Below are 27,968 nucleotides of genomic sequence, written 5' to 3'. Positions count from 1 at the left end.
TGCACTCCCAATCTCCACCTTTATTAGTTACAGTTTCAGAAGGGGGGGTGGTTACAGTTTCTCTTCTAGATCTTGTTGAAAGCAGCAATGTCAACGCTCTGCACCTGCAATGGAACAGAAGCACCAGTTGAAGGTCACCAGAATGTTCTCCAGATGTTCCCAAAGAGGGGACACCTTCCTAACATGCACTAGTGATGCTCAAACAGATCAAGAGTGGCCCAAGGTCTCTCAGGTCACCTCCCTGCCTGTGGTGCACAGGGATGGAGAGATCCTACTATCATTTCCCAAGGAAGGACAGGGATGGAGATACCTCCTCCAGCCTCCACCACTGAGGTTAAATCATCTGTGGGTCTACCCCAGTGCACCCCAAGCTAGGTGTAAAAGGAGGGGATCCCCAAAATAACAGTTGGTGGGGGGTGAAGGAGGTGTGAGTGCTTAAAAACCTGGCTCTGTGAAGTATCTGCAAGAGACCAGCATCAGCCAGGCTTCAGGAAGAGGTGAAGACAAGTGTCTCAGCAGGTAGACACCATCAATTCCATGAGCTTCTCCTCTTAAAACCCCCCAAGTTTGCCCCAAAACCCCCAAAATCCACAAAGGAGCCTCAGTTAAAAAAGTGTTGAGGCATCAGTGGGCATTACACAGCTGGCTGAAAGACTTACATGGTCTTCAAACTTGGTGATCTCCTCCTCCAGGATGTCTGTTCCCACTTTGTCATCCTCCACCACGCACTGGATTTGGAGTTTCTTAATGCCATAACCTACTGGGACCAGTTTGGAAGCTCCCCAGACCAACCCATCCATTTGGATGGACCGGACACACTCTTCCATCTTCACCATGTCAGTCTCATCATCCCACTGCAGAAACATCAAGGAAGAACTTTAGTGTTGTCCTCCCAGAGGTCATCATCAGCCCCAAGAAGTTCCCAGTGACTTCAAATTCAGAGAATCTGGGAATCTCCTGAGCTGGAAGGGACCCATAAGGACCATCAAGTCCAACTCCTGGCTCCACACAGACCAGCCAAGTCAGAGCAGGGCACTGAGGGCATCATCCTGATGCTTCTTGACCTCAGCCCAGCTCAGGGCTGGGACCCCTTCCCTGGGGAGCCTGTGCCAGAGCCTGACCCCCCTCTCAGCACAGAACCTCTTCCTGACACCCAGCCTAAACCTCCCCTGGGGCAGCTTCACCCTGTTCCCTCAGGTTCTGTCCCTGGTCCCCAAAGAGAGGAGAGAGATCAGCACCTGCCCCTTCACTGCCCCTCATCAGGAAGCTCCAGACCCCCATGAGGTCTCCTCTCAGCCTCCTCTTCTCCAGGCTGAACAACCCCAGGGCTTTCAGCCTCTCCTCATAAGCCTTCAACTCCAGACCTTTCTCCATCCTTGCTGCCTGTCTCCAGACATTTTCCAATAGTTTAGTGTCCCTCTTGTCCTGTGGCACTCAAACCTGCACCAATACTCAAGGTGAGGACAATCCCCTCCCTGGTCCAGCTGGCCATGCCATGCTTGATACACCCCAAGATGTGGTTGACCCTCCTGGCTGCCTGGGCACACTCCTGGCTCATGGTTATCCTGCTGTCAACCAAGACCCCCAAATCCCTCTTGGCACAGTCAGCCTCCAGCCTCTCACCCCCCAGGCTGGGGTGGACAGCCAGGGTTGTCCCATCCCAGGAGCAGAACCCAGCACTCACCCTTGTTAACCATTTCAACTGCACCCTTCTCTTGGTGACTCTTCTCCTCCACCAGAACTGGCTCCATGGGAGGGTTGCCAAGCTAAGCCTGACGTCACCGTGATGCTGAGTAGGGTTTTGTTTCAGTTCTACCTGCAGGTGCTGCAGATGCTCAGAAGATTCTTCCCACAGAGACACAACTGCTCTAGAATGTTCCTTTTCAAGTGACCAAGGGCATCTCCCCAAGCAGGCCAGAGGGTTTTGTTCACCCCTGACAGTTTTACAAGAACCACAGAGTCACCAGGTTGGAAGAGACCTTGAAGATCAGAGTCCAACTGTTCCTGTCCTGTGCTGAACCATCTCCCTGAGCACCTCATCTACCCATCTTTTAAATACATCCAAGGATGGGGACTCAATCCCCTCCCTGAGCAGCCTGTGCCAGGCCCTGACCCTGCTCCAGGCCCCTGTTCCACAGCCCCACAACTCTGCCAGGGAAGAACTTTGCCCTCCCAGCTGAGCTGACCCTGCCCTGGGGCAGCTTGAGCCCATTGCCCCTTGTCCCATCTCCTGGCCCCTGGCTGAAGAGACCATCGCCCACCTCTCTGCACCCTCCTGGCAGGGCAGGGCAGGTGGGGAGAAGGTCTCCCCTCAGCCTCCTCTTCTCCAGGCTCAACACCCCCAGCTCCCTCAGCTGCTCCTCACAGCATTTGCCCTCCAGCCCCTTCCCCAGCCTGGTTGCCCTTCTCTGCACTCGCTCCAGGACCTCAATGTCCTTCTGATGCTGAGGAGCCCAGAACCGGACCCAGCACTCCAGCTGCAGCCTCCCCAGTGCCCAGTCCAGGGGCACAATCCCCTCCCCAGACCTACTGGCCACACTGGGTCTGACACAAGCCAGGATGCCACTGGCCTTCCTGGCCACCTGGATAAGTGGTCACCTAGTTCCAACTCTCCTGCCATGAGTAGGGACACCCTCAAGATGTCCAAAGCCCCATCCAACCTGGCCTTGAAGAATACCAGGGATCCAAGGGCAGTCACAGCTTCTCAGGGGAACCTGGTCCATCCTCAGAGTAAAGAGTTTCTTCCTAACATCTAATCTGAATCCACCCTCCTGCAGCTGAAGGCCATTCCCATCATCCTATCACTCCTTGTTGTTGTCACCACTGGCTCATATTCAGCCTGCAGTCACCCAACACCCCCAGGTCCTTCTCTGCCTGACACCTCTCCAGCCAGTCTCTCTGTAGTGCTGCAGGTTCCTCCTTGAGAAGGTTCACTCCCATCTTTAGGCCCTTTATTATCTGTCTCTGAAGACTAGGAAAAGGCTGGTCCTGGGCAGGAGAAGCTCAGGTGAGACCCTGAGCTTGCCATGGAGTGAGGAGCAGGCTGGCAACACTCAGGGTACAGACCCCACCTCCAATACCCCACCTCACCCTGACCCCTTCCGTTGGGAAATTTGTCTCCACTGGTCCATTCAGACATGGAAATGGGGAGATGACTTACAACCTCCTGCAGCAGAAGACCTATGGCCTCCCTCAGGAGGTCCCCCCACCTCAGTTACTCACTGGTTTCACATCCAGAAGGATAGAGGACTTTGCAATAAGACCCGGTTTCTTGGCCTTCTTCTCCGCGTACTGACGCAGCCTCTCCTCCCTGACTTTGGCAGCTTCTTGGTCTTCCTCTTCATCATCACTACCAAAAAGGTCAATGTCATCATCCTCATCATCTTCCTCAGCAGCAGGTGGTTCAGCTTTCTTTGCTGGTGAAGCAGATGGGAGCTCCACCTTCTTGGAAGGAACACTGAATGGTTCCACTTTCTTCGGTGGGGTCAAGGTGGCGTGAAGGGAAAAGGGGAAGAAGATCAAGGTGAGGTTGGATCAGAGCAACACTCAGAAGGAACTGTGGTCTACATCACTCCTGACAGGAAACATGGCCCAGCCCATGTGATTTGAGAGAAGAATCAGCTATTGGTCATGGAAATATGACATTCAAGCAGATGGACCTTGGGAATGGCCCAGCGTGGGTGATGTTCTGAGAGCAAAAGCCACCACAGAGCCAAGGAACCTTCTCCTTAAGGGCTCAGGGGATTCAGACCATGGGAGTCTTGAGAAGGAACACAAGTGAGGGTCTTCCCAGCACAAGGAAGGGCCTACACAACTTGAAGACCTCCTGCAGAGACCACCACCTGCACTGGAAGCATGGCTTCCAACCTATGAGAAGAATTGATCAACCTGGTGCCACACACCCAGCTCTCAAAGATATTCTTAGATCCCCATCACAGGATGGTTTGGGTTGGAGGAACCTCAAAGATCATCTAGTTCCAACTCTCCTGCTACAGACAGAGACACCCTCAGGGTGCCCAAAGCCCCATCCAACCTGGCCTTGAAGGCTGCCAGAGGACCAGGGGCAGCTACAGCTTCTCTGGGCAACCTGGTCCATCCTCAGAGTAAAGAGCTTCTTCCTAACATCTAATCTGAATCCACCCTCCTGCAGCTGAAGGCCATTCCCATCATCCTATCACTCCTTGTTGTTGTCACCAACACCTCTCCAGCTTTCCTGGAGCCCCTCAAGTGACCAAAAGGGGCTCTGAGTTCTCCCCACAGCCTTCTCTTCTCCAGGCTGAACCACCCCAACCCTCTCAAGCCTGAAGTCCTCCAGCCAGAGGACATTTATTATCAAGAACCTTCATCAATTCTGCTCATGGAACATAACCAAGGGACATTTTACCTGTCACATGCTCAGAACCTCACAGCACCCCAGGCTAAACACTGATTGAGCACATGGAACCTCTAAACTCCCACCAATCTCCACCACCTCTCCCCTAGCTGAGATCTCCAACGTAGCTTCTTTGGTGGTCTTAGAGCAGAACACTCCTCTCTACCCATAAATTTTGGGAAAGATGATGAAGTAGGTGCTGAAACTGCTGGAAAAGCCCCAAAACTCATCCTAACTATGAGCATCTCTCCACCCTCAGCAGGAAGGAGACCTCCAAAAAACCTGGTGGCTTGTGAGTGTGAAGCATTTGAGAACAGCCAAGTCTCACCTGGGTTGGAGGAACCGGCGAGGGCTGGTGGGAGCCCGATGACTTCTCCAGAGCGTTCAGGCGGCTCTCCAACTTCAAGATGGCCATCTGAAGGTCTGTCACAACTGCAAGAGGAGGAGGAAGAGGGAGAAATAAAACAGAGAAGCTCATCTTGTAGGCTCTGCATCAACTTTGAAGTCAGGACAAGTTTCCTTCTGCTTTAAAAACCACCGGTGGAGGAAAAGTTTGGAGAGCAAAGCTCTGCTGAAGCCATCAGCAGGCGCTCATCAGGTGACAAGACCACCAAGGGAGAATAAACCCCACAGAAGGAGGACAACCACATCCAGTTTTGCTTCCATGGCAGAAGATTCCTCCTACTTACCACTGCGAAGGTTTTGGTTCTCTACCTCCAGGTGAGAAATTCTGGACAGGAGCTCGGTTTGGTCACCAGGAGGCCCAGAAGATGCGCTCGTGCTCTGCAACAAGGATTGGAAAACAAAACCCCCACTATAACCCATTTGCCTCCTCCCATGTTGGAAGGTTCAGGGAAGCAGAGGGAAGAGGGTTCAGTCATGCTTTCAGGGGAGAAGAGAGGAGGAGAGCTAAGCTGAGAACAAAGCCATTTTCTCTGAAGGCTTTCCAAAACAAAATGATGTCTGAGCTCTATGAAACGTATCTTGAGATACTTCAGCTGGCACTGATGAGCTTGTTCCTTTAATTCCTCTCAAACCCATGTCAAGGTGTTCTCCAGGAGCAATCCCAGCAGTCCAGAAGTATTTAATGACCAAAAAAAAACCCTATTTCTTAATTTAATGAAGTTATTACCCATGAATTCCAATCAGTAATGGGCTTCAACACTCTAAGTGTCATCTGCACTCGACACAATGGGAGAGGAGGTCATTGGTGCTCTCCAAGTGCACCCTGCATATAGTTATGAGGTGGGTTTGGGTTGTAGGTGACCTGAGATGGCAGAAGTCACAGAATCACTGAGTGTTAGGGGTTGGAAGGGACCTCAATAGATCATCTAGTCCAACCCCCTTGCCAGAGCAGGGTCACCCAGACTAAATCCCACAGGAACACATCCAGGTGGATTTGGATGTCTCCAGAGGAGGAGACTCCACAACCTCTCTGGGCAGCCTGGCCCAGGGCTCTGTCACCCTCACAGGGATGAAGTTCCTCCTTATGTTCACATGGAACTTCCTCTGCTCCAGCTGCACCCACTGCCCCTTGGTCATATCACTGCCCATCCCTGAGCAGAGCCCAGATCCATCCCCGACTCTCACCCTTCACATATTTATAGAAATTAATGAGGTCACCACTCAGGTTCCTCTTCTCCAAGCTAAAGAGGCCCAGCTCCCTCAGCCTCTCCTCATAAGGAAGAGATTCCACTCCCTCCATTGTCTTGGTGGCCTCTGCTGGGCTCTTTCAAGGAGTTCTATGTCCTTCTTGAGCTGAGGGGCCCAGAACTGGACACAACATTCCAGGTGGGGTCTCACCAGGGCAGAGCAGAGGGAGAGAAGGACCTCTCTTGACCTACTAACCACCCCCCTTCTCATACACCCCAGGATGCCATCAGCCCTCTTGGCCACGAGGGCACATTGCTGGTCATGGTCATCCTGCTGTCCCCCAGGACCCCCAGGTCCCTCTCCCCTACACTGCTCTCCAACAAGCCAGTCCCTCATCTATACTGGTATCTGGGGTTGTTCTTCCCCAGATTCCAGACCCTACACTCACTCTTGTTAAATCTCATTAAACTTCTCCCTGCCCAACTCTCCAGCCTGTCCAGATCTCACTGGATGGCAGCACAACCCTCTGGGGTGTCAACCTCTTCTCCCAGGGTTGTGTCATCAGTAAACTTGCTGATGGTGCACTCTGTGTCCTCATCCAGGTCACCAATGAGTATATTGAACAGTACTGGTCCCAGTACCAACCCCCTGAGGGTCTCCACTAGACACAGACCTCCAGCCAGACTCTGTCCCATTGATGAGGACTCTGGCTTCTTCCCTTCAACCACCCTCAATCCACCTCACTACTCCACCTTCCAGACCAAAGTCACATCAGATGCTGAGGGAAAGATGGGGATTGAGATGAGGAACACCCAGCACACAGAAAGAAGGTCTGGGAGACATGGAGAAGTGTGAGCTGGTCCTAACAGGAAGGTCAGAGAGACCCTTTTCTCCACTCAGCCAAAAAGGGGCAGGGGCCAGATGTCATAAGAACCATGAAATCCATCTCCAACACAGCTGGGTGTGGGCTCAGGAAGACCAGCCTAGACCTGATGTCCCCAGACATGAAGCTTGGAGACCAAAATACCCCAGTAGAAGATGTACAAGGTGAGCTACAACCACAGGCCAAAGGACAAACACTTCTCATCTTTAAGGAAGGAGAACTTGGCCCACCTCTTGGTCCATATGGACCACACCAAGTGTCCTTGCCCTACACCACCCTCTCCAAGCACACAACCGGCGGGTGACTTACAGTTGAGCGTCCCGACTGCCTCTTGTGACGGGCAGAAGGAGCTTCTTTGCTACGAGGAGCTGTCTTCTGCTGCAAAGGGCAAAAGGTTTGGAGGATGTTTGGATCAAGAAGGGAGAACAAGAGAAGGATTCCATGCTGGAAGAGGCAGACCAAGCACAAGAAGCAGATCCACATGCAGGGCAGGTTGTCAAGCGTTGAGATGAGAGTCTCACACCAACCACACACCCAGCAAAGCCCTCAGAGAAACATTTGTCCATGAGCTCCACCATCTTCTTGTTAAAAACAGCTCAGGGAGCACAGAAAGGTCATGCAGCTGGGTGGCTGAACTAGGGGGAGGTGTCTAGAGTGTGGCCATGGTCATCTCGCAGAACACAGACTGGTGGGGGTTGGAAGGAACATTTGGAGATCATCTAAGTCCAACCCCCCTGCCAAAACAGGATCCCCTCCTGTGAAGGATGCTGCACAGGACAGTGTCCAGGATCATGGGGGTTTGGATCTCTCCAGAAATGGAGACTCCACAACCTCTCTGGGCAGCCTGGCCCAGGGTTCTGCCACTCTCCCAGCAAAGAAGTTCCTCCTCAGGGTTAGGTGGAACTTCCTCTGCTCCAGTTTGTGCCCATCACCTCTTGTCCTGTCCCTGGGCACCCCTGAACACAGACTGACCCTTCCTCCTGAGCCCACCCCTCAAGGATTTATCAGCATTGAGAAGATCCCTCCTCAATCTTCTCTTCTTCAAGCTAAGGAGTCCCAAGTCCCTCAGCCTTATTCCATCAGAGATGTTCTGGTGCCCTCAGCACCTTTGTAGCCATTGGTTGTCCCCTCTCCAGTAGCTCCCTGTCCTTCCTGATCTGGGGACCTCTCTCACCCAGAGAACTGGAAAGCTCTACAACCCACCAACTGCTCCAGGAGCTGCAGCACAGGTATCTGGGTGGTTCCATAAAGAGCCATCTCCACTCCAAGATATCTCAGCTCCAAGTTGCTACTGAGGTCTGTGTGGAAATGGGGAGAGTGGTTGAACATCCTGGATGCACCCACAGGTTAAACACCCACAAAACTCATGGGAACAGCTCAGCACCGTGCACCCAGGTGAATGGATGTGGCTCACTGTGAGCCAGCAGTGTGCCCTGGGGGCTGAGAGAGACAATGGGATCCTGGGGGGCATCAGGAGGAGTGTGGGCAGCAGGTCACAGGAGGGGATCCTCCCCCTCTGCTCTGCCCTGGTCAGGCCCCACCTGGAGTGTTGTGTCCAGTGCTGGGCTCCCTGGGATAGAAAATCCAGGGATCTCCTGGAGAGAGTCCAGAGGAGGGACATGGAGATGCTGAAGGGCCTGGAGCATCTCCCCTGTGAGGAAAGGCTGAGGGAGCTGGGGCTGTTCAGCCTGGAGAGAAGAAGCCTGAGAGGGGGGCCTAATTAAAGTCTATAATTATCTGAAGCAGGGGATGCAGGGGGAATCAGCCAGCCCCTTTTCAGTGTCTCTGGGGACAGGACAAGGGGTGATGGGCTCAAGTTGGAGCACAGGGAGTTCCACACCAATCTGGGGAAGAACTTCTTCCCAGTGAGGGTGAGGGAGCCCTGGGACAGGCTGCCCAGGGGCGTGTGGAGTCTCCTTCTCTGGAGATATTCCAAGCTCATCTGGATGTCTCCCTGTGTGACCTGTCCTAGGGACCCTGCTTTGGCAGGGGGGTTGGACCCCATGATCTCTGGAGGTCCCAAGCATCCTTTGGGAACCTGCTTAAAGCACAGTGGAAGAGGCACAAGGCTGAACCAAGTTCCCAAAAATTCTGGGAGAAAAAAAATTGTGTAGAAGTTGCTTTTGAGAGACTCCAAGGTCTTCTCAGAGGTGAGGATGCTTCAAGCTTAGAGAGATGTGGTCACCATCTAATCCACATGGTACTTAAAGCATGGTTTTCCCAATGTGGTCAAGCATTATCTCCTCTTCTGACTCAACTGTTCCAAGAAGCAGCTCAGCACAAGTGTTTGTGAATCTTAAAGACCTCAAAGGTAGAAAATTCCAGAATATCACTTCAGCCACAATTCCTGCCCATTGTCTCATGGATAGAGCTCTTAAAACCTTTGGTTCTTCCCAAGCTTCTGGTGTCTTTCTTGTGCTAATCAGTGCTGCAGCATCTCCAAAGTATCTTGCCCAGCAAGATACTTGGAGCAAGCAGGGACTGCAGAGAAATTTCATCACCCAAGGAAATTAAAACCCCAGGATTTCTGGCTTTTGAAGTGTCCAGAGAAGGAGACTCCACACCTCCTGGGCAGCCTGTCCCAGGGCTCCCTCACCCTCACTGGGAAAAAGTTCTTCCCCAGATTGGTGTGGAACTCCCTGTGCTCCAACTTGAGCCCATCACCCCTTGTCCTGTCCCCACAGACACTGAGAAGGGGCTGCCCATGTCCCCCTGTGTCCCACCCTTCAGCTATTGATCCCCAGTGATCAGATCCCCTCTCAGGCTTCTTCTCTCCAGGCTGAACAGCCCCAGCTCCCTCAGCCTTTCCTCCCAGGGGAGATGCTCCAGGCCCTTCAGCATCTCCATGTCCCTCCTCTGGACTCCCTCCAGGAGATCCCTGGCTTTTCCATCCCAGGGAGCCCAGAACTGGACACAACACTCCAGGTGGGGCCTGTCCAGGCCAGTCCACAATTAATGATGATCCTTCAGAAGTGCAAGCTCCAGGAGTTGATGCTCCAAGCTATGAAAGGTGATGTTTCAGACCTGCTTCTGAAGAGCCTGGTCTTTCTAACCCACAAGCTAAACCAGATCTGACCATGGTTGACCACTTCCGATGTGGGCAAAGCATGGCAGAACTGGAAAGGAAGGTGAGCTCCATGTATTTTGGGAGCAGAATGGCAGCTACAGGTTGGATAAATGGTGGGGTGTCCCCAACTGCAATGCAGACTTGGACACACAGAGCATTCCCCAGTACAGGTGAGCAGACCATAATGCTTTTCCTTGAAAGCTTTGCTGGAAAATCCCAACCCACTTCTCAGCACCCCAGATGCTGGTTTTAAGGCTTTGTGGCTCAGTCCTGACCTTTAAATCCTGAAGGCTAATCCTTCTTCAGAGGAGAAGTGTCAACCAGATGAGTTTTGGGATTCAGCAACCAGCCCCAACAAGTGCAACATGGGTGCAAAGGAATTTAGTCCCAAATTTCTGTTCTGGTTTTGATCTGGTGCTTTGCCAGTTCTCCCAGTCTTCCCCATTATAGATCACCACAGGTTCTAAACTTAATGTGCTCCTCACACAAAGCAGCTCTTTAGCTGGAGTCACAGGCCAGGACAAGCAACTCCTCATCTTTGGGAAACCACAGACCATTCTGGGAGATGAGAACATCCCTTTGGGGTAGACCAGCAGCACCACTAGATGTTTTATACATAGATTCCTCATCCCTCTTCACCACATCCAGCCTCTGCTCCTTTGGAGGAGGTCTTGGAGGACAGTAGTGACCTTGCCCAGCTTGAGAAGGTCTTTCCCAAGGCATTTAGCACTGACTGTGCAGTGAGTTCTCCAACCCTTTTGGGATGAGGGCTCATTCCCCAACACATCTGCCTTAACTAAACTCCAAACTCAGTCTTCAACAGGACCAACAGGCTCTACTAAAAAAAAAGCCCAAAGATGTTATTTCAGGACATGGACCTGCTGGAGAGAGTCCAGAGGAGGCCACAAAAATGGTCCAAGGGGTGGAGCACCTCTCCTGTGAAGACAGGCTGAGAAGGTTGGGCTTGGTCAGCCTGGAGAAGGCTCCTAGAAGACCTCATGGCAGCCTCCAGTCCCTTAAAGGTGCCTAGAAGGAAGCTGGGGAAGAACTGCTCCAAGGGCATGGAGTGATAGGACGTGGGGTGATGGTTTAAACTAGAGAAGGGGAGATTTAGGTTGGATATTAGTAAAAAAATCAATATGAGGGTGGTGGATCACCAACACAAGGTGCCCAGAGAGGTGATGGAGGCCCCATCTCTGGAGACATTCAAGATCAGGCTTGATGGGGCTCTGAGCAACCTGATCTAGTGAAGATGTCCCTGATCACTGCAGGAGGGTTGGACTAGATGGTCTTAAAGGTGTCTTCTAATCTCCCCCATTCTATGATCTGAACTGAGCTGAAATCCTGATGTTGAAGTAAGAAACCAGCAGTAGGAACCTTCCCATTCTCCTCCTCAGCATGTTTTTGGTTTGGTTTCAGTATTACTAAGACATGTCAGCTCTCTGGTGATTCCCATGCTCTACTCAACTTGTATTTGGGACCCATTGAACCTAAAATGAAGCTGAACTCCTTTCCCACCATCCTTACATGGGTTTCACCCTACTCTGTATACTCTGGAGGAAGAAGAGCATCTTTAATCGCTCAACCCAACGCACACTGAAGTCATTTCAGCAGCAAGACCACCTCAATTCCCCAAACTCCTTCACATCCACCCCAAAACACAGCTCCCTTCTGCTCTGTATTAAATACTCCCCTCAAGAGCATTTCATTTGTTTAATTCCTCATTACTCTACTTATCTAAGTAGAAATTGAAGGTGTTAATTACTCCAAGGTGGAGTTATGAGGCCAGATCAAGATGGAAGGTAGATGCAGGTACGTAGTGGTCCCAGGTAAGGAATGGGCTGTATCCTGAGGAGTCTTTTCACCAAACTGCTCATTAACTGAAAAGCTCAGTTTCCTCTTGAAAAATTAGCGAGTTTTAACAGCTCTGGCTGTACATTGCAGCACAAAAACACCTCCAGAAAGGACTTGTGTCCTACAGGATGGTCCAGATCATAGAATCATAGACTGGTCTGGGTTGGAAGGGACCCCAAGGATCACAGAGCTCCAACCCCCCTGACACTGGCAGGGACACCAACCTCCAGGCCTGGAGCTACACAAGGTTGCCCAGGGCCCCAGACAACCTGGCCTTGAACACCCCCAGGGATGGGGCATCCACCCCCTCTCTGGGCAGCCTGTTCCAGCCCCTCACCACTCTCTCTGCAAAGAACTTCCCCTAATATCTCATCTCACCCTTCCCTCCTCCAGCTTCACTCCATCCCCCTTGTCCTGCCATTATCTACCCTTTGAACAAGCTGATTCCCCTCCTGTTTCTCTGCTCCCTTCAGGGACTGGGAGGCTGCAATGAGGTCCCCCCACAGCCTTCTCTTCTCCAGGCTGAACCAGCCCAGCTCCCTCAGCCTCTCTCCACAGGGGAGCTGCTCCATCCCTCTAATCATCCTTGTGGCTCCTCTGACCCCTCTCAACCAGTCCCACATCTTTCTTGTATTGGGGGCCCCAGCTCTGGACACAAGACTCCAGCTGGGGCCTCCTGAGGGCAGAGCAGAGAGGGACAATCCCCTCCCTGTCCCTGCTGCCACCCCTCTGCTGATGGAGCCCAGGATCCCATCACCCTTCTGAGCTGCAAGAGCCACTGCTGGCTCATGGGAAGTTTCTCATCCACCATGACACCCAAGTCCTTCTCAGCAGGGCTGCTCTCCAGGAGCTCTTCTCCCAGTCTGTATCTATGTCTGGGATTCCTCCATCCCAAGTGCAACACCTTATACTTCAGTGTTGAACCTCACTAGGTTCCCCTGGGCCCACCTTCCCAGATGTCAAGCAGCAAACAGAAGACAGCATTTCTTTTGCACATACCCTAACTGAAAGCAAACCAGAAGAGAGAAGGTGGCAGCTCAGTGTACCCCAAGAGAGATACCTACTCAGGTAGGTAGCAAAGCTCAGTGCTTTGCTACTCAGCAAGGTTATTTCAACAGCCAACTCGTTAGGTAAGAACTTGCCAGAACATTCCACCAGGAGGAAAAAGAAAATCAAGAGTCAAAGAATTTTTACCCTGATTAAGTTTTAAAAAGCCCCACAGGCCAGCAAGCAGCATGCACTCTGTAGTAAGGGTGCTTTTTATTGGATGGGTGAATCATAGAATGGCATGGGTTGGAAGGAACCCCAAAGGATCATAAGAACTCCAACCCCCACCCCGTAGGAGAGCTCCGGTGGTGGTAACACAGCGCCGCACACCTTAAGTCTTCTCCTCTTTTAACTATTCCAAGATAAAAGAAGCCACACAATCTATGGGATGATGGAGAATGGCTTAAAAAAAAAAAAATAATAAATGGGTTGACAAAGTAGCCAGCTGGTGAGAGAGCTTTGGGTACTCACTCCGGCCAGCGATTTCTGGATATTCTCCCTGGCTCTGGCAATGTCGCGGAGGATGGTGCTGGCTCCGTTCTCCTGCAAACAGTGCAGAAAGAACCAAGAGTTTTTGACAAAAAAACCACAAAAAACCCCAGGGGATATTGGGCAGGGAAGAGAAAAAAAATAGAGGGTAAGGATGAAGGGTTCCTTTCATTGATTCAGTATGGATTGTAAGATTAGCTGCTGGGATTGGGCATAAATCAAGCGGTAACTGTCACAGAAGATCATCCAGTCAAGAGTTATTACCCTCTCTTGTTACCCTGGATGGTTTTGGATAGCAAAGCCTTGGAGATGCTTCAGTTCTCCTCAGAGATCTCTCATTAGAAGGTCTTTTTCATGGTGTTATCCATCATCATGTTCAGGAAAGAAGTGACAGCCCTAAGTGATGTCTTCTATCCAGAGAGCCACCACCCAAGGTGCAGCAGCACCAATTTTTGGTCTCCATTCCCCCCTTCTGCTGTTGCATCTCAGCCTGGGTTTGGAAAAAAATCCCTTCCCATGGCTCAGTTTTCCATGATCCATCCACTCCTTGCTGCTTCTTTCAGGCTGTAACCCCACACAAGCAAGATCTGAGACATCAAACTACCCACAAGCCCAAAACTCTGTGTCCAACAGACCACAGAAGAGAAAACCAGCCTGGACAGGACACATTCAGGTAGACACCACTTCCAGGTTGCAGGAAAGATTTGAAGGAACATGGATATTTTTTTTCCTTAGTGAGGAAGCAGTTGATAAAACTACTGCAGAACCTCCCCCAGAACCTTCACCACCACCTCTCAAAGGTGTCCTCTTCCCTTTACATGGCCTAGGTGCTACTCTAGCAGGGGCAGAGGGAACAGAGCATGCCCAGAAGCTGTAATTTAGGCAAAAAAGCTTCTCCTTAACCACTTTGTGAGATTCTTTAGCAGCTTTCTGCATAACCAACCAAAGGCATAAGCAGTTAACAGCTTTTCACACAGCAGGAAGAAGGTTACAACAGCTCCAGACCTTTAAACAGTGACATTTTGGGGTTGATATTGAAGCTCAAGGGGTGTTGTAACAGCAACAGTGTTTCCACTCTACTCACTCCACACCAACTCACCAGTAACCAGGATGCATCTTCTGGTTATTTCAGAGAGGAACATAATCCCTGTGGTTTTACTGGAGTCATGATGCTTCTTCAAGCATCAAACATCTCCTATAGCCCCAGATGTTGCCAAAAAATCATCTTCCCTGGCCAAATGTGGACAGGTTCATTCCTGTCTCAGGGTTTTGTGGCTCAAACCCTCCAGATGTTGTCAAAAAATCATCTTCCCTGGCCAAAAGTGGACAGGTTCATTCCTGTCTCAGGGTTTGTGGCTCAAACCACACGCCCGTTGGATCACAGATGGCATCTGTGCCCTGCTGCAGCAGCCCAAGAAGATTAAGAGTTGCTGCTGCAACCTTGAACTGGTTGTTCCAAGGACATCTGCTCTCCCAGGATGCTGGTTGGATGGGAGAAATTCCTCACAAGCCAAAGAAAATGAGTCTTTTCAAAAGGGGTCATCACCAGGGGTAGGTTTGAAGCCCCAGAGAAGACCCTCAATGCTTGGAAAAAGCAGCACCTGGGGTTAAAATAGAGAAGGACACATCCAGGTGGATCATGTCCTTCCACCTGCTCCAAACTAACTCCTTAGAAGCTCCCCAAACCTTGGTTAAAACCCTGTCAGAGTGCAAGTGTTACCTGCTGGTGTGAAGAGCTGCCAACCGGTCCGTTCATCCGCTCGTAAAATCTTCTCTCAGCATCATCATACTTGTACTTCTCAAACCAGATCTTCTCATGCAAGAAGTAGTCAACTGCCATGGTTCTGCAGGGAGGGAGAAGAAACCATCAAACCCAACAATGTCAGTTCCTAAATGTACTTAAGAGCGTTTTCTTTCCCCCCCTTCCTTCACCCCTGAGCTGTGTCTGCAGCTCTCTGCTTGGTTCTTCACCCCCACTCCCCCCTCTCCTGTGGAAAGCTTTAGGAGATCCTCTTAGGAAAGCAGGACAGTCTAATCACCCACCAGCCTGCCTGACCTGACCTGCTCTGACACCAAGTGGGGACAGGATCCATCAGCTGATCTGGTCCTTCTCTTCCCTCACCCCCAAACAACATTTTTGGCACAGAATTATTTAGATTATGCTAGAAACATGGGAATGGGCTGCTAAGAAAGAGGTCTCTGGGGAGAATGCTTGGAAATCTTAAGGTCATGGTGAAACCAAAGAATCAGAGAGTCATAAGGTTGGAAAAGACCTTTGAGATCATTGACTCCAATCATACCCATCCTCTACTAAACCATATCCCTGAGCACCTCATCTACCCATCTTTTAAATACATCTAGGGATGGGGACTCAACCCCCTCCCTGGGCAGCCTGTGCCAGGCCCTGACCCTGCTCCAGGCCCCTGTTCCACAGCCCCACAACTCTGCCAGGGAAGAACTTTTCCCTCCCAGCTGAGCTGACCCTGCCCTGGGGCAGCTTCAGCCCATTGCCCCTTGTCCCATCTCCTGTCCCCTGGCTGAAGAGACCATCGCCCACCTCTCTGCACCCTCCTGGCAGGGCAGGGCAGGTGGGGAGAAGGTCTCCCCTCAGCCTCCTCTTCTCCAGGCTCAACACCCCCAGCTCCCTCAGCTGCTCCTCACAGCATTTGCCCTCCAGCCCCTTCCCCAGCCTGGTTGCCCTTCTCTGCACTTGCTCCAGGACCTCAATGTCCTTCTGATGCTGAGGAGCCCAGAACTGGACCCAGCACTCCAGCTGCAGCCTCCCCAGTGCCCAGTCCAGGGGCACAATCCCCTCCCCAGACCTACTGGCCACACTGGGTCTGACACAAGCCAGGATGCCCTTGGCCTTCCTGGCCACCTGGGCACACTGCTGGCTCATGCTCAGCCTGCAGTCACCCAACACCCCCAGGTCCTTCTCTGCCTGACAGCTCTCCAGCCAGTCTCCCCCAGCCTGGAGCGCTGCAGGGGGTTGTTCTGTCCCATGGGCAGCACTCTGCACTTGGCCTTGTTAAACCTCATCCCCTTGGGCTCAGCCCATGGGTCCAGCCTGTTCAGATCCCTCTGAAGAGCCTCCCCACTCTCAGCAGATCAACACTTCCTCCCAGCTTAGTGTCATCCACAGATTTACTAAGGGAACATCCAGTCCCTTCATCCAGGTCACCGATCAAGACATTGAACAGGACTGACCCCAGGACTGAGCCCTGGGGAACACCCCTCATGGCTGAAGAAGATGCAGCTCCAAGCAGCATGTGACACCCTACAACATACCAACAAGGGAGCTCTCTGTAGGTGACAGGCAACTCCTGACACTACAGCTCCCAAATTTAAATGTGTTTTAGTCTTCCTTGAACATGACTCAACTGCATCAACAGCAACTGTTGGCTAACACATGTGTCTACCTGGTCACTCCATGCTCCACTAGATCCACCACTGCACCAGGGGACAGTTAACAGAGCCAAGATCAATTTGAGGAGGCAGTGAGAGCAAGGACAGAGCATCACATTGAAACTACACCACTTCCAGGTTCTACCATGCAATGAAACTACACCACTACCAGCTTCTACCAGGCCACTACTAGCAACCCTTTTGGGGTTTTGACCCCAAAGCTTTAGAGCAAAACACTTCCATGAAAGCCAACAGATGAATCCTCCTCACCCACTCAGAAAAGACCAGAGGCCACCATATCATCCAGCTCCTCAACATCAAAGCCATTTCCAGCACTCAACCCTTCAAGGCCCAGCTTGAGCTGCCAACCAGTAGAATGAATAGAGGATCCCAGTTAGGGACAAACTTCAGCCACCACAACACATGGACTTTCCTTGGGGAAGGGTGAAAGGCACGACCAAACATCTACTTCTGTCCAACTGAAGAGAAAATGATCCCAAATAGAGGAGGGTAAAAAGTCTAAAGCTTGTCTGTAGCATTTAAAGATCTTAAAACCTTCCAACACTCCTAAAAATCTCAAGGATCAAAAGCATCAGAAAGACAGACTGATGTTCCAACAGCTTTCCCACCCCCAGGATGTTCCAAGCCCTCCATGCAAGTGGACTTCAGGGTTCAGGAAGTCGTATCTAAAAGCATTTTAAGGCATTAAGTGTGGTATCATACTACTCCTCATCCAAGACTTTAAAGGAAGCCTTGAAATGATTGTTTATAAGCAACTATTAAGGTCATCAAGAATTTGAGGATTTCTTCCTGCCCAGATGCACATCAAATGAGCTGGAATCCAGTTAGGCCTGGCTCAAGTTTTACAGAAGCTTCTAGACTGGGTGGTTTAACAACCTTCTCCCTCAACAAAAACCAGCAGGAGGTCCCACCAGACCAGTGCCCTGGATTGTGTTTTGCTCTTGTCCTCAAGCCTCCTTCAACCTGGGGAACCCCAGCAGTGCTGAGATGTAGTCACCCATGGCACAGAGCTCCCTTCTATGTGAATCAGAGAATGTTAGGGGTTGGAAGGGACCTCAATAGATCATCTAGTCCAACTCCCCTGCCAGAGCAGGATGACCCAGACTAAATCCCACAGGAACACATCCAGGTGGGGTTGGGATGTCTCCAGAGAAGGAGACTCCACAACCTCTCTGGGCAGCCTGGCCCAGGGCTCCATCACCCTCACAGGGAAGAAGTTCCTCCTTATGATCACATGGAACTTCCTCTGCTCCAGCTTGCACCCACTGCCCATTGTCCTGTCACTGGACATCACTGAGCAGAGCCTGGCTCCATCCTCCTGACTCTCACCCTTCACATATTTATAGACATTAATAAGGTCACCCCTCAGGTTCCTCCTCTCCAAGCTAAAGAGACCCACCTCCCTCAGCCTCTCCTCATAAAGGTGTTCCACTCCCTCCATCACCTTGGTGGCCTGTGCTGAGCTCTTTCAAGGAGTTCTATGTCCTTTTTGAACTGAGGGCCCAGAACTGGACACAATATTCCAGGTGTGGTCTCACCAGGGCAGAGCAGAAGAACCTCTCTTGACCTACTAACCACCCCTCTTATACACCCCAGGGTGCCATGGACCTTCTTAGCCACAAGGGCACATTGCTGGCTTATGGTCATCCTGCTGTCCCCCCATGTTCCTTTTCCCTGTGCTGCTCTCCAACAGACCCATCCCCAACCTATACTGGGAGCGTGTCAAACCTCACCTGACATCCCCACCCTGACTTTAAATGCTCCCCACACAAATCCCACCTTCAGACACCACCATTCACCCAGAGAAGCGGGGTCCTTGAAGACATTTTCCCCACACACACACAGTTATGATGCCCACAACCAGGCTCCTTGACTCAGGAGCTACATCTCCCTACAACATCATGCACACCTGGTCCTTCAGACACAGAGGACACCCATCTCCCAACACATGCAACCTCTTTCCAGCTCCATCCTGACCCAGCAGTTTTTCCATCTGTGACTTTAACCCCAGAATAAACATCTCCTACTTTTTTTCTGGTGTGGGTACACTTGAAGCATCAACAGCTGGTTGAGATGGTTTTACTACTGCAGGTTTCTGGGTCTCCACGTTCTTCCCTGCTCTTGAGATCTTCAGAGCCTCAGCAGCGTAGTACCGCGCCTCGGCGCTGTCGTACGTCGGCTTCTTCAGCCACACGGTTTCACTGTCCTCATGGAGAAAAAAGCAGGTAGGTGAAGGTTGCTGAGCAGCACCAGGAAGGAGAGAGCTGGTGGTCATCTCCATGGGTTTGGTGTCTGTTTGCTTCCCAACGTTGGGGTTCTTCCTGTCCTCGTGGTGCTTCTTCAATGCTTCAGGGCAGCTGTGTTGCTGCTGCCTGGCTTTGCCCGGGGGACGGTCGTCAAACATGTTCTCGTAGAAGCTCTTCTCAGCGTCGTCGTAGAGAGGTTTCTCCAACCACACCTCTGACATGAGAGCCTGCAAGCTTGAGATCTGGGGCTTTCCATTCTCTGTCTGATGTACAGAGCCAGGTAAACCAGGAACAACTGAAGAATCAGACTCTGGAATGTCACCTGGAGCCAAGCTTGGTGTAGCAGGAGTAGGTAGGGCCGTAACGTAGCCCTCATCTGGTGTTCTCAGCCCAACGTTGCCAGTGTTTGACCACACAGATGGGACAGCTAAGACATTTGGAGGAAGAAAGAACTGAGACCTTTCAATAAACGCCTCCTCAGCCTTATCAAAGTCAAGCTTGTTGACCCAGACTCCCTGAACAACGTGGTGACACGCAGAAAGACTACCATGAGAGCACTGCAGGGTTGTGGAAAGCATCCTTGGCTTTGGGACATCTTGGGTAGCTTTTGACCTGGCTGCTAAAGGAGATTGCTCAACACTTGACTCCTGCTGCTGCTCCTGGCTTTGACAATCCACTGTTTTTTCCCTGGACAAGTTCTCAGCATGGTCATAAGAAGGTTTCTCAGGCCAGACGTGGTCAGTTACCACACCAGTCAGAATAGAGTCCAACTTAGTAGCCACGTTCTTGGGTTTAGGAGAACGCTTCCGTTTCCGTTGTTTCTTCCCATTCCTGCCTTTCTTCAGGTCTCCCTTGGGTTCTCCTTCAACTGAATCATCATTGCTCACTCCATTGACAGCCTCAACCTCTTGAGACTCCTCGGTGGCCATGGCAGCTCTCATGGCTTCTCTTTCATAGTGCAACCTCTCCGCTTCGTCGTACTTGTGTTTATCTACCCAGACTTTTTCTACAGGGCATGGAGGCTTCCTGGTCCTCATCTTTCCAAAGATTGGCAGCATTAAGAGATAAGCACAGCAATGTAGTGGTAGCAAAACTCAATTAATTAAGGGCATGCATCAGGCTTTAATTATTAACTTCTTTAATTGAGTTGCTTCATCACATCCAGTCCCCCCCCCTCCAAGTCACAAAGAGCCACTGAGGCAGCATCATACCCCTGGCTGTCATGTCAAAATTAAAATATCTTTAATTATTATTTAAAAAAAATATCTGTAAAACATTATTTGCAGCATTTTCTGTTGGGATTTGGCACCCATGAAATATTGAACTATGGGGAGAGAGAAACAAGCCAGTGTTTTAAATATATGTTAACTGACTTGTTATCATCAAGGTCAGAACCAGCCCAGCTGGAAAGACACATGTTGCAAGGTAGGAGCAATGCTATGAGCAAGTAGTAGTTGGGGTTTGCTCATAGAATGGTCTGGGTTGGAAGGGACCCCAAGGATCACACAGTTCCAACCTACCAACCTCCAGGCCTGGAGCTACACAAGGTTGCCCAGGGCCCCAGCCAACTTGGCCTTCAACAGCTCCAGGGATGGAGCATCCACCACCTCTCTGGGCAGCCTGTTCCAGCCCCTCATCACTCTCTCTGGACAGAACCTCCCCCTAATATCTCACATAAACCTTCTCTCCTTCAGCTTTAGTCCCTCAGGTTAAGCTCTTGCTCTCCCAGCCTCCATGGCATCAAGCCATGAACATCATGTGGTCATAAGATGTGGCACTAATGAGCCCACACAAGTTATTTTGAGATACTGAGGCAGCAGCATCCATGGGGAAAAACAAAATGCCCAACTAAAACAAGTAGGTAGGACAATAGATTTGAATTTTGGGGACATTTAGGTTGATAAGGACTCCTAAAGGGAGTACCAGATCTCTACATCAGCCTGACATGCTCTGCTTGGGTCTCCATTCCCATTTTTGTTATCCCAAGGAGAACAAAAAACCCCTAAACCCCCAGTTTGTAGCTTTCAAGATACTTTACTGGGAACACTTTAACCCAGCACAAGCTGTGCTTACTCCAAGGTTACAACAAACATTTTCAGGGAGAATCTCTAGTTGGTGTCACCAAAAAAACCAACCCAGAGATGATTCAATTCACCTCAACACCTTTAAATAGTTAATTAGCATTAGAGTCATTAATATGTCCTACAGAAAGAGTGTGACCATTGGAGAAACCCAAAATTTAGAGCTGGGGTTTAGGTTTTGGGTGGATTTTTAAGTTAGAAGAGGGGATTTTGCTCAAGATTTAAAGCAAACAACATCAAGCAGGAGTCCCAGCCCTCACACTGCTCATCATGAGGGTACATTATTGAGGAGGCCAAATATCTGGAGGTTCTCAGATCAAAAGAAGTGACTCAAATCATAGAATCATAGACTGGTCTGGGTTGGAAAGGACCCCAAGGATCAGAGAGTTCCAACCCCCCTCCCACAGGCAGGACCACCAACCTCCAGGAATGATTTACACAAGGTTGCCCCATCCAACCTGGCCTTTAACACCTCCAGAGATGAGGCATCTGCCACCTCTCTGGGCAGCCAAGATCAAATCATACCAAGACAAAGCTGAATGGAGTAAATAAACCAGATTTCCAGGAGAAATCAGAAACCTCTGTGATGATCTGTTTATTTACAAGTTCCAGGAGCAGCACCTACATTTCCCCTTTGTTCTCCAGGTGTAAACCACGTTACAACAACTAGAGGGTACTTACTTTTCAAGCTCCTATGACAGCATTAAGAGAAAAGAGAAAGTTAGAGAAGGTTTTGAGCTCTTGAGATGTAGTAAGGACAAAGAGCAACCATATATTTACCATACACTTGAATCCCACCATACACAACTCATGTAATAGAACTTAGAGCTGATTGACTCACCAGAACTACGTTACCTTCAGCACTCAACACCAGACACTTCTAAGTTACTTTAGATTTTAAATAACAAGTAATAAAAGAGATGGAGCCAGAAAAGATCTACCCACACTGAGAGGGAACCAGGCAGAGAAGGTCCTGACCTGCCATACTGATCATAGAATCACAGACTGGTCTGGGTTGGAAGGGACCCCAAGGATCACAGAGTTCCAACCCCCCTGCCACAGGCAGGGACACCAACCTCCAGACCTGGAGCTACACAAGGTTGCCCAGGGCCCCAGCCAACCTGGCCCTGAACACCTCCAGGGATGGGGCATCCACCCCCTCTCTGGGCAGCCTGTTCCAGGCCCTCACCACTCTATGAAGTGAAAGTGGAACTCAAGTCCCTGAAATTTCAGGTAACTGAACATTGACAGCAAATCCATCAATAACAGTTCTGAGAATGTAACAATTTTAGTGTAAAATAACAAATCCATGTGATTATTTCTACCAGGGGGTGGAAGGGACCTCCAGAGATCATGGGGTCCAACCCCCCTGCCAAAGCAGGGTCCCTAGGACAGGTCACACAGGGAGACATCCAGATGGGGCTGGAATATCTCCAGAGAAGGAGACTCCACACCCCCCTGGGCACCCTGTCCCAGGGCTCCCTCACCCTCACTGTGGAAAAAGTTCTTCCACATGTTGGTGTGGAACTCCCTGTGCTCCAACTTGCAGCCATCACCCCTTGTCCTGTCCCCACAGACACTGAGAAGAGGCTGCCCATGTCTCCCTGTGTCCCACCCTTCAGCTATTGATCCCCAGTGATCAGATCCCCTCTCAGGCTTCTTCTCTCCAGGCTGAACAGCCCCAGCTCACTCAGCCTTTCCTCCCAGGGGAGATGCTCCAGGCCCTTCAGCATCTCCATGTCCCTCCTCTGGACTCTCTCCAGGAGATCCCTGGCTTTTCTAGCCCAGGGAGCCCAGAACTGGACATAACACTCCAGGTGGGGCCTGAGCAGGGCAGAGCAGAGGGGGAGGATCCCCTCCTGTGACCTGCTGCCCACACTCCTCCTGATGCCCCCCAGGATCCCATTGTCTCTCTCAGCCCCCAGGGCACACTGCTGGCTCATGGCCACCCTGTCACCCACCAGGACCCCCAGGTCCTTCTCCATAGAGCTCCTCTCCAACAGGTCACCCCAGCCTGTCCTGATACAAGCAGTTTATTCATTCCCACGTGCAAGATATGATACATGAAAGCTTGTGGTAGAACATAAGAGTTTGAGAGACATACCTATGAGGTTCCACCTTGAAATCTGACCAGACACAGCTTCTCACATCACCAGTTTGACATCACATATTATTAAATAAAAGGGTATTTCTGCAGGGAAGAAACACAAACCCAACCCAAACCCAATGTAACCACCAATGTTCCCCATCTAATTTGACTCATAGGAAATCCAACACTTATCACAGAATCAGAGGGGTTGGAAGGGACCCCAGGAGATCATCAGGTCCAACCCCTGTTCCCAGGAGGGGTCAAAACCTTTGAGTTATTTATGATAAAACCCAGATTTTCAGGGAATTTTACAAACACAAGGAAAAAAACACAAAGGTCATTCCCACTCTGCCTTCAGAAGTTTTCCCAGAGGAACCTGGGGAAAAGGGCTATAATGAGGATTTTTTAATTCCAGAAGCCATCAACTGAGTTGGTGTAGACAACCTGATGAGACACATGAGCTGCAGACCATTAATACCAGACCAGAGCATTAACCAGTTCTCCCAGTATATAAGTTTACTCCAGAAAAGCCACGAGCTCACAATCCTACTTCAGAAGGTTATTGGTTGGCAGGGACCTCAAGAGATCATCTAGTCCAACCCCCCTGCCAGAGCAGGATCACCCAGACTAAATCACACAGGAATAAGTCCAGGAGGGTGTTGGATGTCTCCAGAGGAGACTCCACAACCTCTCTGGGCAGCCTGGCTCAGGGCTCCATCACCCTCACAGGGAAGAAGTTCCTCCTTATGATGACATGGAGCTTCCTCTGCTCCTGCTTGCACCCCATTGTCCCTTGTCCCATCACTGGCCATCCCTGAGAAGAGCCTGGCTCCATCCTCCTGACTCCCACCCATAGAAACATGAATAAGGTCACCCCTCAGGTTCCTCTTCTCCAGGCTAATGAGGCCCAGCTCCCTCAGCCTCTCCTCATAAGAGCTTTTAATAGCTTAAAATACTCCAAATTGCTTCAAAAAATATCTTTAGATGAGCAAAAGGAGGACACCTTATCCATGACTGATTTCTGGAGGGATGTGACAGCTGCTTTCTGCAAGCCACCATCAAGAGGACAAGGTAACAGTCAGGATTCAACTCCTTTCTTCAGCAAAGAGCAAAAAATGGGCATTAGGTGGCACTGAGGGACATGGGGTGAGACACACAGAAAGCAGCTTGTGATTTGCCCCCAAAAACACCCCATGGAAGCAGCTCAAAAGGTCTGGCAGGAGAAGTCCTGATTTCTGCAGGTCAAAGGAGCAATGATGCTTCATCAGTGGCTTGTTCCTCCAGAGCCAACAAGAAATCCTACTCCAATCTTCTCTCCAGGTATTTGTTTCCATGTCCTGGCACAGTTGAGCTTGTCCAGGCCAACAGTGTTATATTTAGAGCTCCACATCATGCCACAAGCTCCTCAAAACTCATCCCAGAAAAATAAAACCCAGGAAGAAGGGTCCATTTGATGTCAGGAGACAGAGGAAATAATATTGTTCTTCTGCTGGTTTCAATCCATCAATTGTCTTTCCCCAAACTCATGGTAACTCCAAGCAGCAGGAGAAAGCTGGGAGAGGAACCATCTCCATCACCTTTGGTTTAAGACAAAGCTCCACACAAACCTTTAGCCATTGGAAACAAGGGCTCCCCCCAAGCTCCATCACCTAAAATAAATCACAGCTTCTCACTCCAAGCAACAAGGTCACTGATTGCTAATAAAGAGATAAGCAACAACATGGGAAATGAGGAGGGGAAGAGAGGAAAGGAGTCAACCTTCAGGAGAAAAAGGCAAATTAGTTGAAAACAAACAGTTTAGGTGAAGAAAGGAGAAGAAAAAAAAGCATACCTGCAAGGTCAGGGAGAAAGAGGACACACCTAAAAAAGCAGAGAGAAGAATTACAGCTGCAGAGTAAGCAAAGAGATTTCCTCCTCCATCACAAGCACAACAGGATTGGGAACATCAGCTCAAAGAGCAAATCAAGCTGGTGCAGCTTGAGGTCATGTCCCCTTGTCCTATCTTCCTGTCCCCTGGCTGAAGAGACCATCACCCACCTCTCTGCATCCTCCTGGCAGGGCAGGGGAGGTGGGAAGAAGGTCTCCCCTCAGCCTCCTCTTCTCCAGGCTCAACACCCCCAGCTCCCTCAGCTGCTCCTCACAGCATTTGCCCTCCAGCCCCTTCCCCAGCCTGGTTGCCCTTCTCTGGAAACACTCCAGGACCTCAATGTCCTTGTAGTGAGGGGCCCAGAACTGGACCCAGCACTCAAGGTGCAAAGAAAGAGCAGGACAGGCTGCCAGAGGCACCACCAAGGTTACAACAGGGTTGGAAACACCAGGACATGGAGAGGGAGAGGTGAGATGAGCAGAGCCCAGGTGCACCCATGGAGCAAGAGCAGAACAAGGTGGGGGGTAGGAGGGGGGTAAAGTCTCTCCTTACAGGACTCCCAGCTCCAAATCAAGCTAAGGGTGCTGGGCCAGGGGCTGGATTAGGCCACTGCTGCAGTTCCAGAGGGCTGCCAGCTGCTCTGTGCCAGGCTGGAGGAGCAGCTCGAGTTTCCCTTTGCAGCAGGTGACTCAACAAGAAACCCCTGCCAAGGGGAGAGATCAGAACAACAGAGTCCTGAAGAGCTGCTGGGGAAAAAAGGGGGGTGTGTCCCCCCCTAAATTCCCCTTCCTACTAGGGCAGGAAATGCACTGACCCCCCTCAGACTTAAAGGAGTGAAGCCCTAAAACAGTGAACCTGCTCCTTGTCCCCAAAAGCTGGGCAGGTTTAGGGAGATCTCCAGCATCATCTGCAACATTAGCTCCCAAAAGAGGGTGCTCTTGCAACCACCTGAAAAGGGGAAGTGACCCCAAAGAGGTGAAAGAACTCTACAAACCCCTTTTTTAGGGCTGGGAAGGGGAAAGGGATGTGACAGAAAATGAGCCACACACACACCCTCCTGTCCTGTCATGTGAGGGGAGAAAAGACCCCACAGGAAATTGGGGAGCCTCCCAAAACCCCTTTTCTCAAACCTACTGAGATAAAAGGGAGCTAAGAAATCACAGGGAGCATGTGGGGTGCAGCAACAGACTATTCTCTGAGTCTTAGAAAGGGGAAAAATAACCCCAAAGAGCAGGTGCACCCTAAACCTTCTCCCTCAGGGCTCTGGGAGGGGGGAAAAGCAGACCCCACAGATAACAGGGGAGAGCCATCCCTGTTCCCAAGGCTGTGAAGGGGAAGGACCCCCACAGATGATGTAGGAACCCTATGACCTCCCTTCTCTGGCAGCATAACAAAAGAAAAAACTCCCACATCTAATGAGGGCTCCCCAAAACTCTCCCTCCCATCACAATCTAGAACATGTAAGGTTGGAAGGGACCTTCATCTAGTCCAACCTCCCTGCAGTGAGCAGGGACATCTTCACTAGATCAGGTTGCTCAGAGCCCCACCAAGCCTGACCCTGAATGTCTCCAGGGATGGGGTCTCCACCACCTCTCAGGGTAACCTGTGCCAATGATCCAACACTCTCATATTCAAGAGCTTCTTCCTAATATCCAACCTAAATCTCCCCTTTCCTAGTTTAAACCATCACCCCTCATCCTATCACTCCATGCACCTGTGAAAAGTTCTTCCCCAGCTTTTTTACAAGCACCTTTCAGGTACTGGAAAGCTGCTATAAGGTCCCCCCCTGGAGCCTTTTCTTCTCCAAGCTGAACAAGCCCAACTCTCTCAGCCTGTCTTCACAGGAGAGGTGCTCCAGCCCTCTAATCATCTTCATGGCATCCTCTGGACACACCCCAACAGCTCCATGTTCTTGTGTTGAGGGCTCCAGAGCTGGACACAGCACTCCAAGTGAGGTCTCCCCAGCACAGTGGGGCAGAATCCCCTCTCCTGATCTGCTGGCCACACTCCTTGTGATGCAGCCCAGGACGTGGTTGGCTTTCTAGGCCGCAGATGCATGCTGGTGACTCACATCCAGCTTCTCATCCCCTCAAGTCCCAGCACATCACCTCCCCAACCCACACTGATAACAGGGGCTGCCATGACCCAGGTGCAGGCCCCAGCGCTTTGGCCTCACTGCAAGGGGACAGAACCCACCGATAACCCCAAAAAACCCCTTCCCCTGGGCTTTGAGAGGGGAAAGGGACCACATGGGTGTTAGGAACGCGATCGTAACCTCCTTCCTGGGGACTGTGAGAGAGAAAAAGGCCCCTGCGGCCCGTGAGGCGACCCCCGCGGCCCGTGAAGGGCTCCCGCGGCCCCTGAGGCGACCCCCGCGGCCCCTGAGGCGACCCCCGCGGCCCCTGAGGCGACCCCCGCGGCCCCTGAGGCGACCCCCGCGGCCCCTGAGGCGACCCCCGCGGCCCGTGAAGGGCTCCCGCGGCCCCTGAGGCGACCCCCGCGGCCCCTGAGGCGACCCCCGCGGCCCCTGAGGCGACCCCCGCGGCCCCTGAGGCGACCCCCGCGGCTCCTGAGGCGACCCCCGCGGCCCCTGAGGCGACCCCCGCGGCCCCTGAGGGGACCCCGCGGCCTGCGCGCAGTGCAGGATCCCACAGGCCCACCCCCCCCCACCCAGGGCTGTGAGGGAAGCAAAGGACCCCACAGACCCTCAAATTTCCCCCCTAGCGCAGCCCGCGGAAGGGAATGAAAGCCCCTCACGGACCGAGGAGCCCGGTGGAGGGTTGAGGGAGGCGGCACTCACCGGCAGAGCTGGGCCCCGGGCAGGCCGCAGGCGGCTCCGCTCCCTCCGGCCTCCACCAGGCAAAAGGAGGGCGGGCGCGACGCGCGGAGGGTTGTGGGGGTCGGAGCGAACCACGCGTGGCGGAGGCGGGGGGGGGGGGGTAGGGGGGTGGTGG

The 27,968-nt window shown here is 51.5% G+C and overlaps 1 protein-coding gene across 7 annotated transcripts; it reads right to left on the bottom strand.

Annotated features, from left to right (window-relative positions):
* EEF1D (eukaryotic translation elongation factor 1 delta) lies at positions 1-27,873 on the bottom strand. 7 transcript variants are annotated; one of them, XM_084280075.1, is made up of 10 exons: positions 27,815-27,873; positions 24,979-25,007; positions 15,026-15,149; positions 13,288-13,359; positions 7,158-7,226; positions 5,062-5,155; positions 4,701-4,804; positions 3,223-3,474; positions 660-854; positions 1-104 (listed from the first exon to the last, which is right to left on the bottom strand). In XM_084280075.1, exons 3-10 carry the CDS (start codon positions 15,143-15,145, stop codon positions 66-68), a joined length of 945 nt encoding a protein of 314 aa, XP_084136201.1. In that variant the 5' UTR covers positions 15,146-15,149; positions 24,979-25,007; positions 27,815-27,873; the 3' UTR covers positions 1-65. The 7 variants fall into 7 exon arrangements, with proteins under 7 accessions (XP_084136201.1, XP_084136202.1, XP_084136196.1 ...); XM_084280076.1 differs by lacking the exon at positions 24,979-25,007 and having other exon boundaries at positions 27,815-27,865; XM_084280070.1 differs by lacking the exons at positions 24,979-25,007; positions 27,815-27,873 and adding an exon at positions 18,759-19,570.
* Positions 27,874-27,968: the final 95 nt, after the last annotated feature.

The sequence above is a fragment of the Gallinula chloropus genome, assembly GCF_964237585.1.
Source record: "Gallinula chloropus genome assembly, chromosome: 2".
Taxonomy (NCBI): domain Eukaryota; kingdom Metazoa; phylum Chordata; class Aves; order Gruiformes; family Rallidae; genus Gallinula; species Gallinula chloropus.
This window is presented reverse-complemented; position numbering and strand designations above follow the sequence as displayed.

What these genes read in the sequence shown, in the direction of transcription:
- EEF1D (XM_084280070.1), bottom strand. Translation starts at nt 19,555, where the DNA reads ATGCTTTCCACAACCCTGCAGTGCTCTCATGGTAGTCTTTCTGCGTGT. An exon ending in GCAGCTCTTCACACCAGCAG is followed by an intron (nt 13,360 to 15,025) that starts GTAACACTTGCA and finishes CACTGTTTGCAG; the next exon opens with GAGAACGGAGCCAGCACCAT. An exon ending in GGCAGTCGGGACGCTCAACT is followed by an intron (nt 5,156 to 7,157) that starts GTAAGTCACCCG and finishes TCCTTGTTGCAG; the next exon opens with AGCACGAGCGCATCTTCTGG.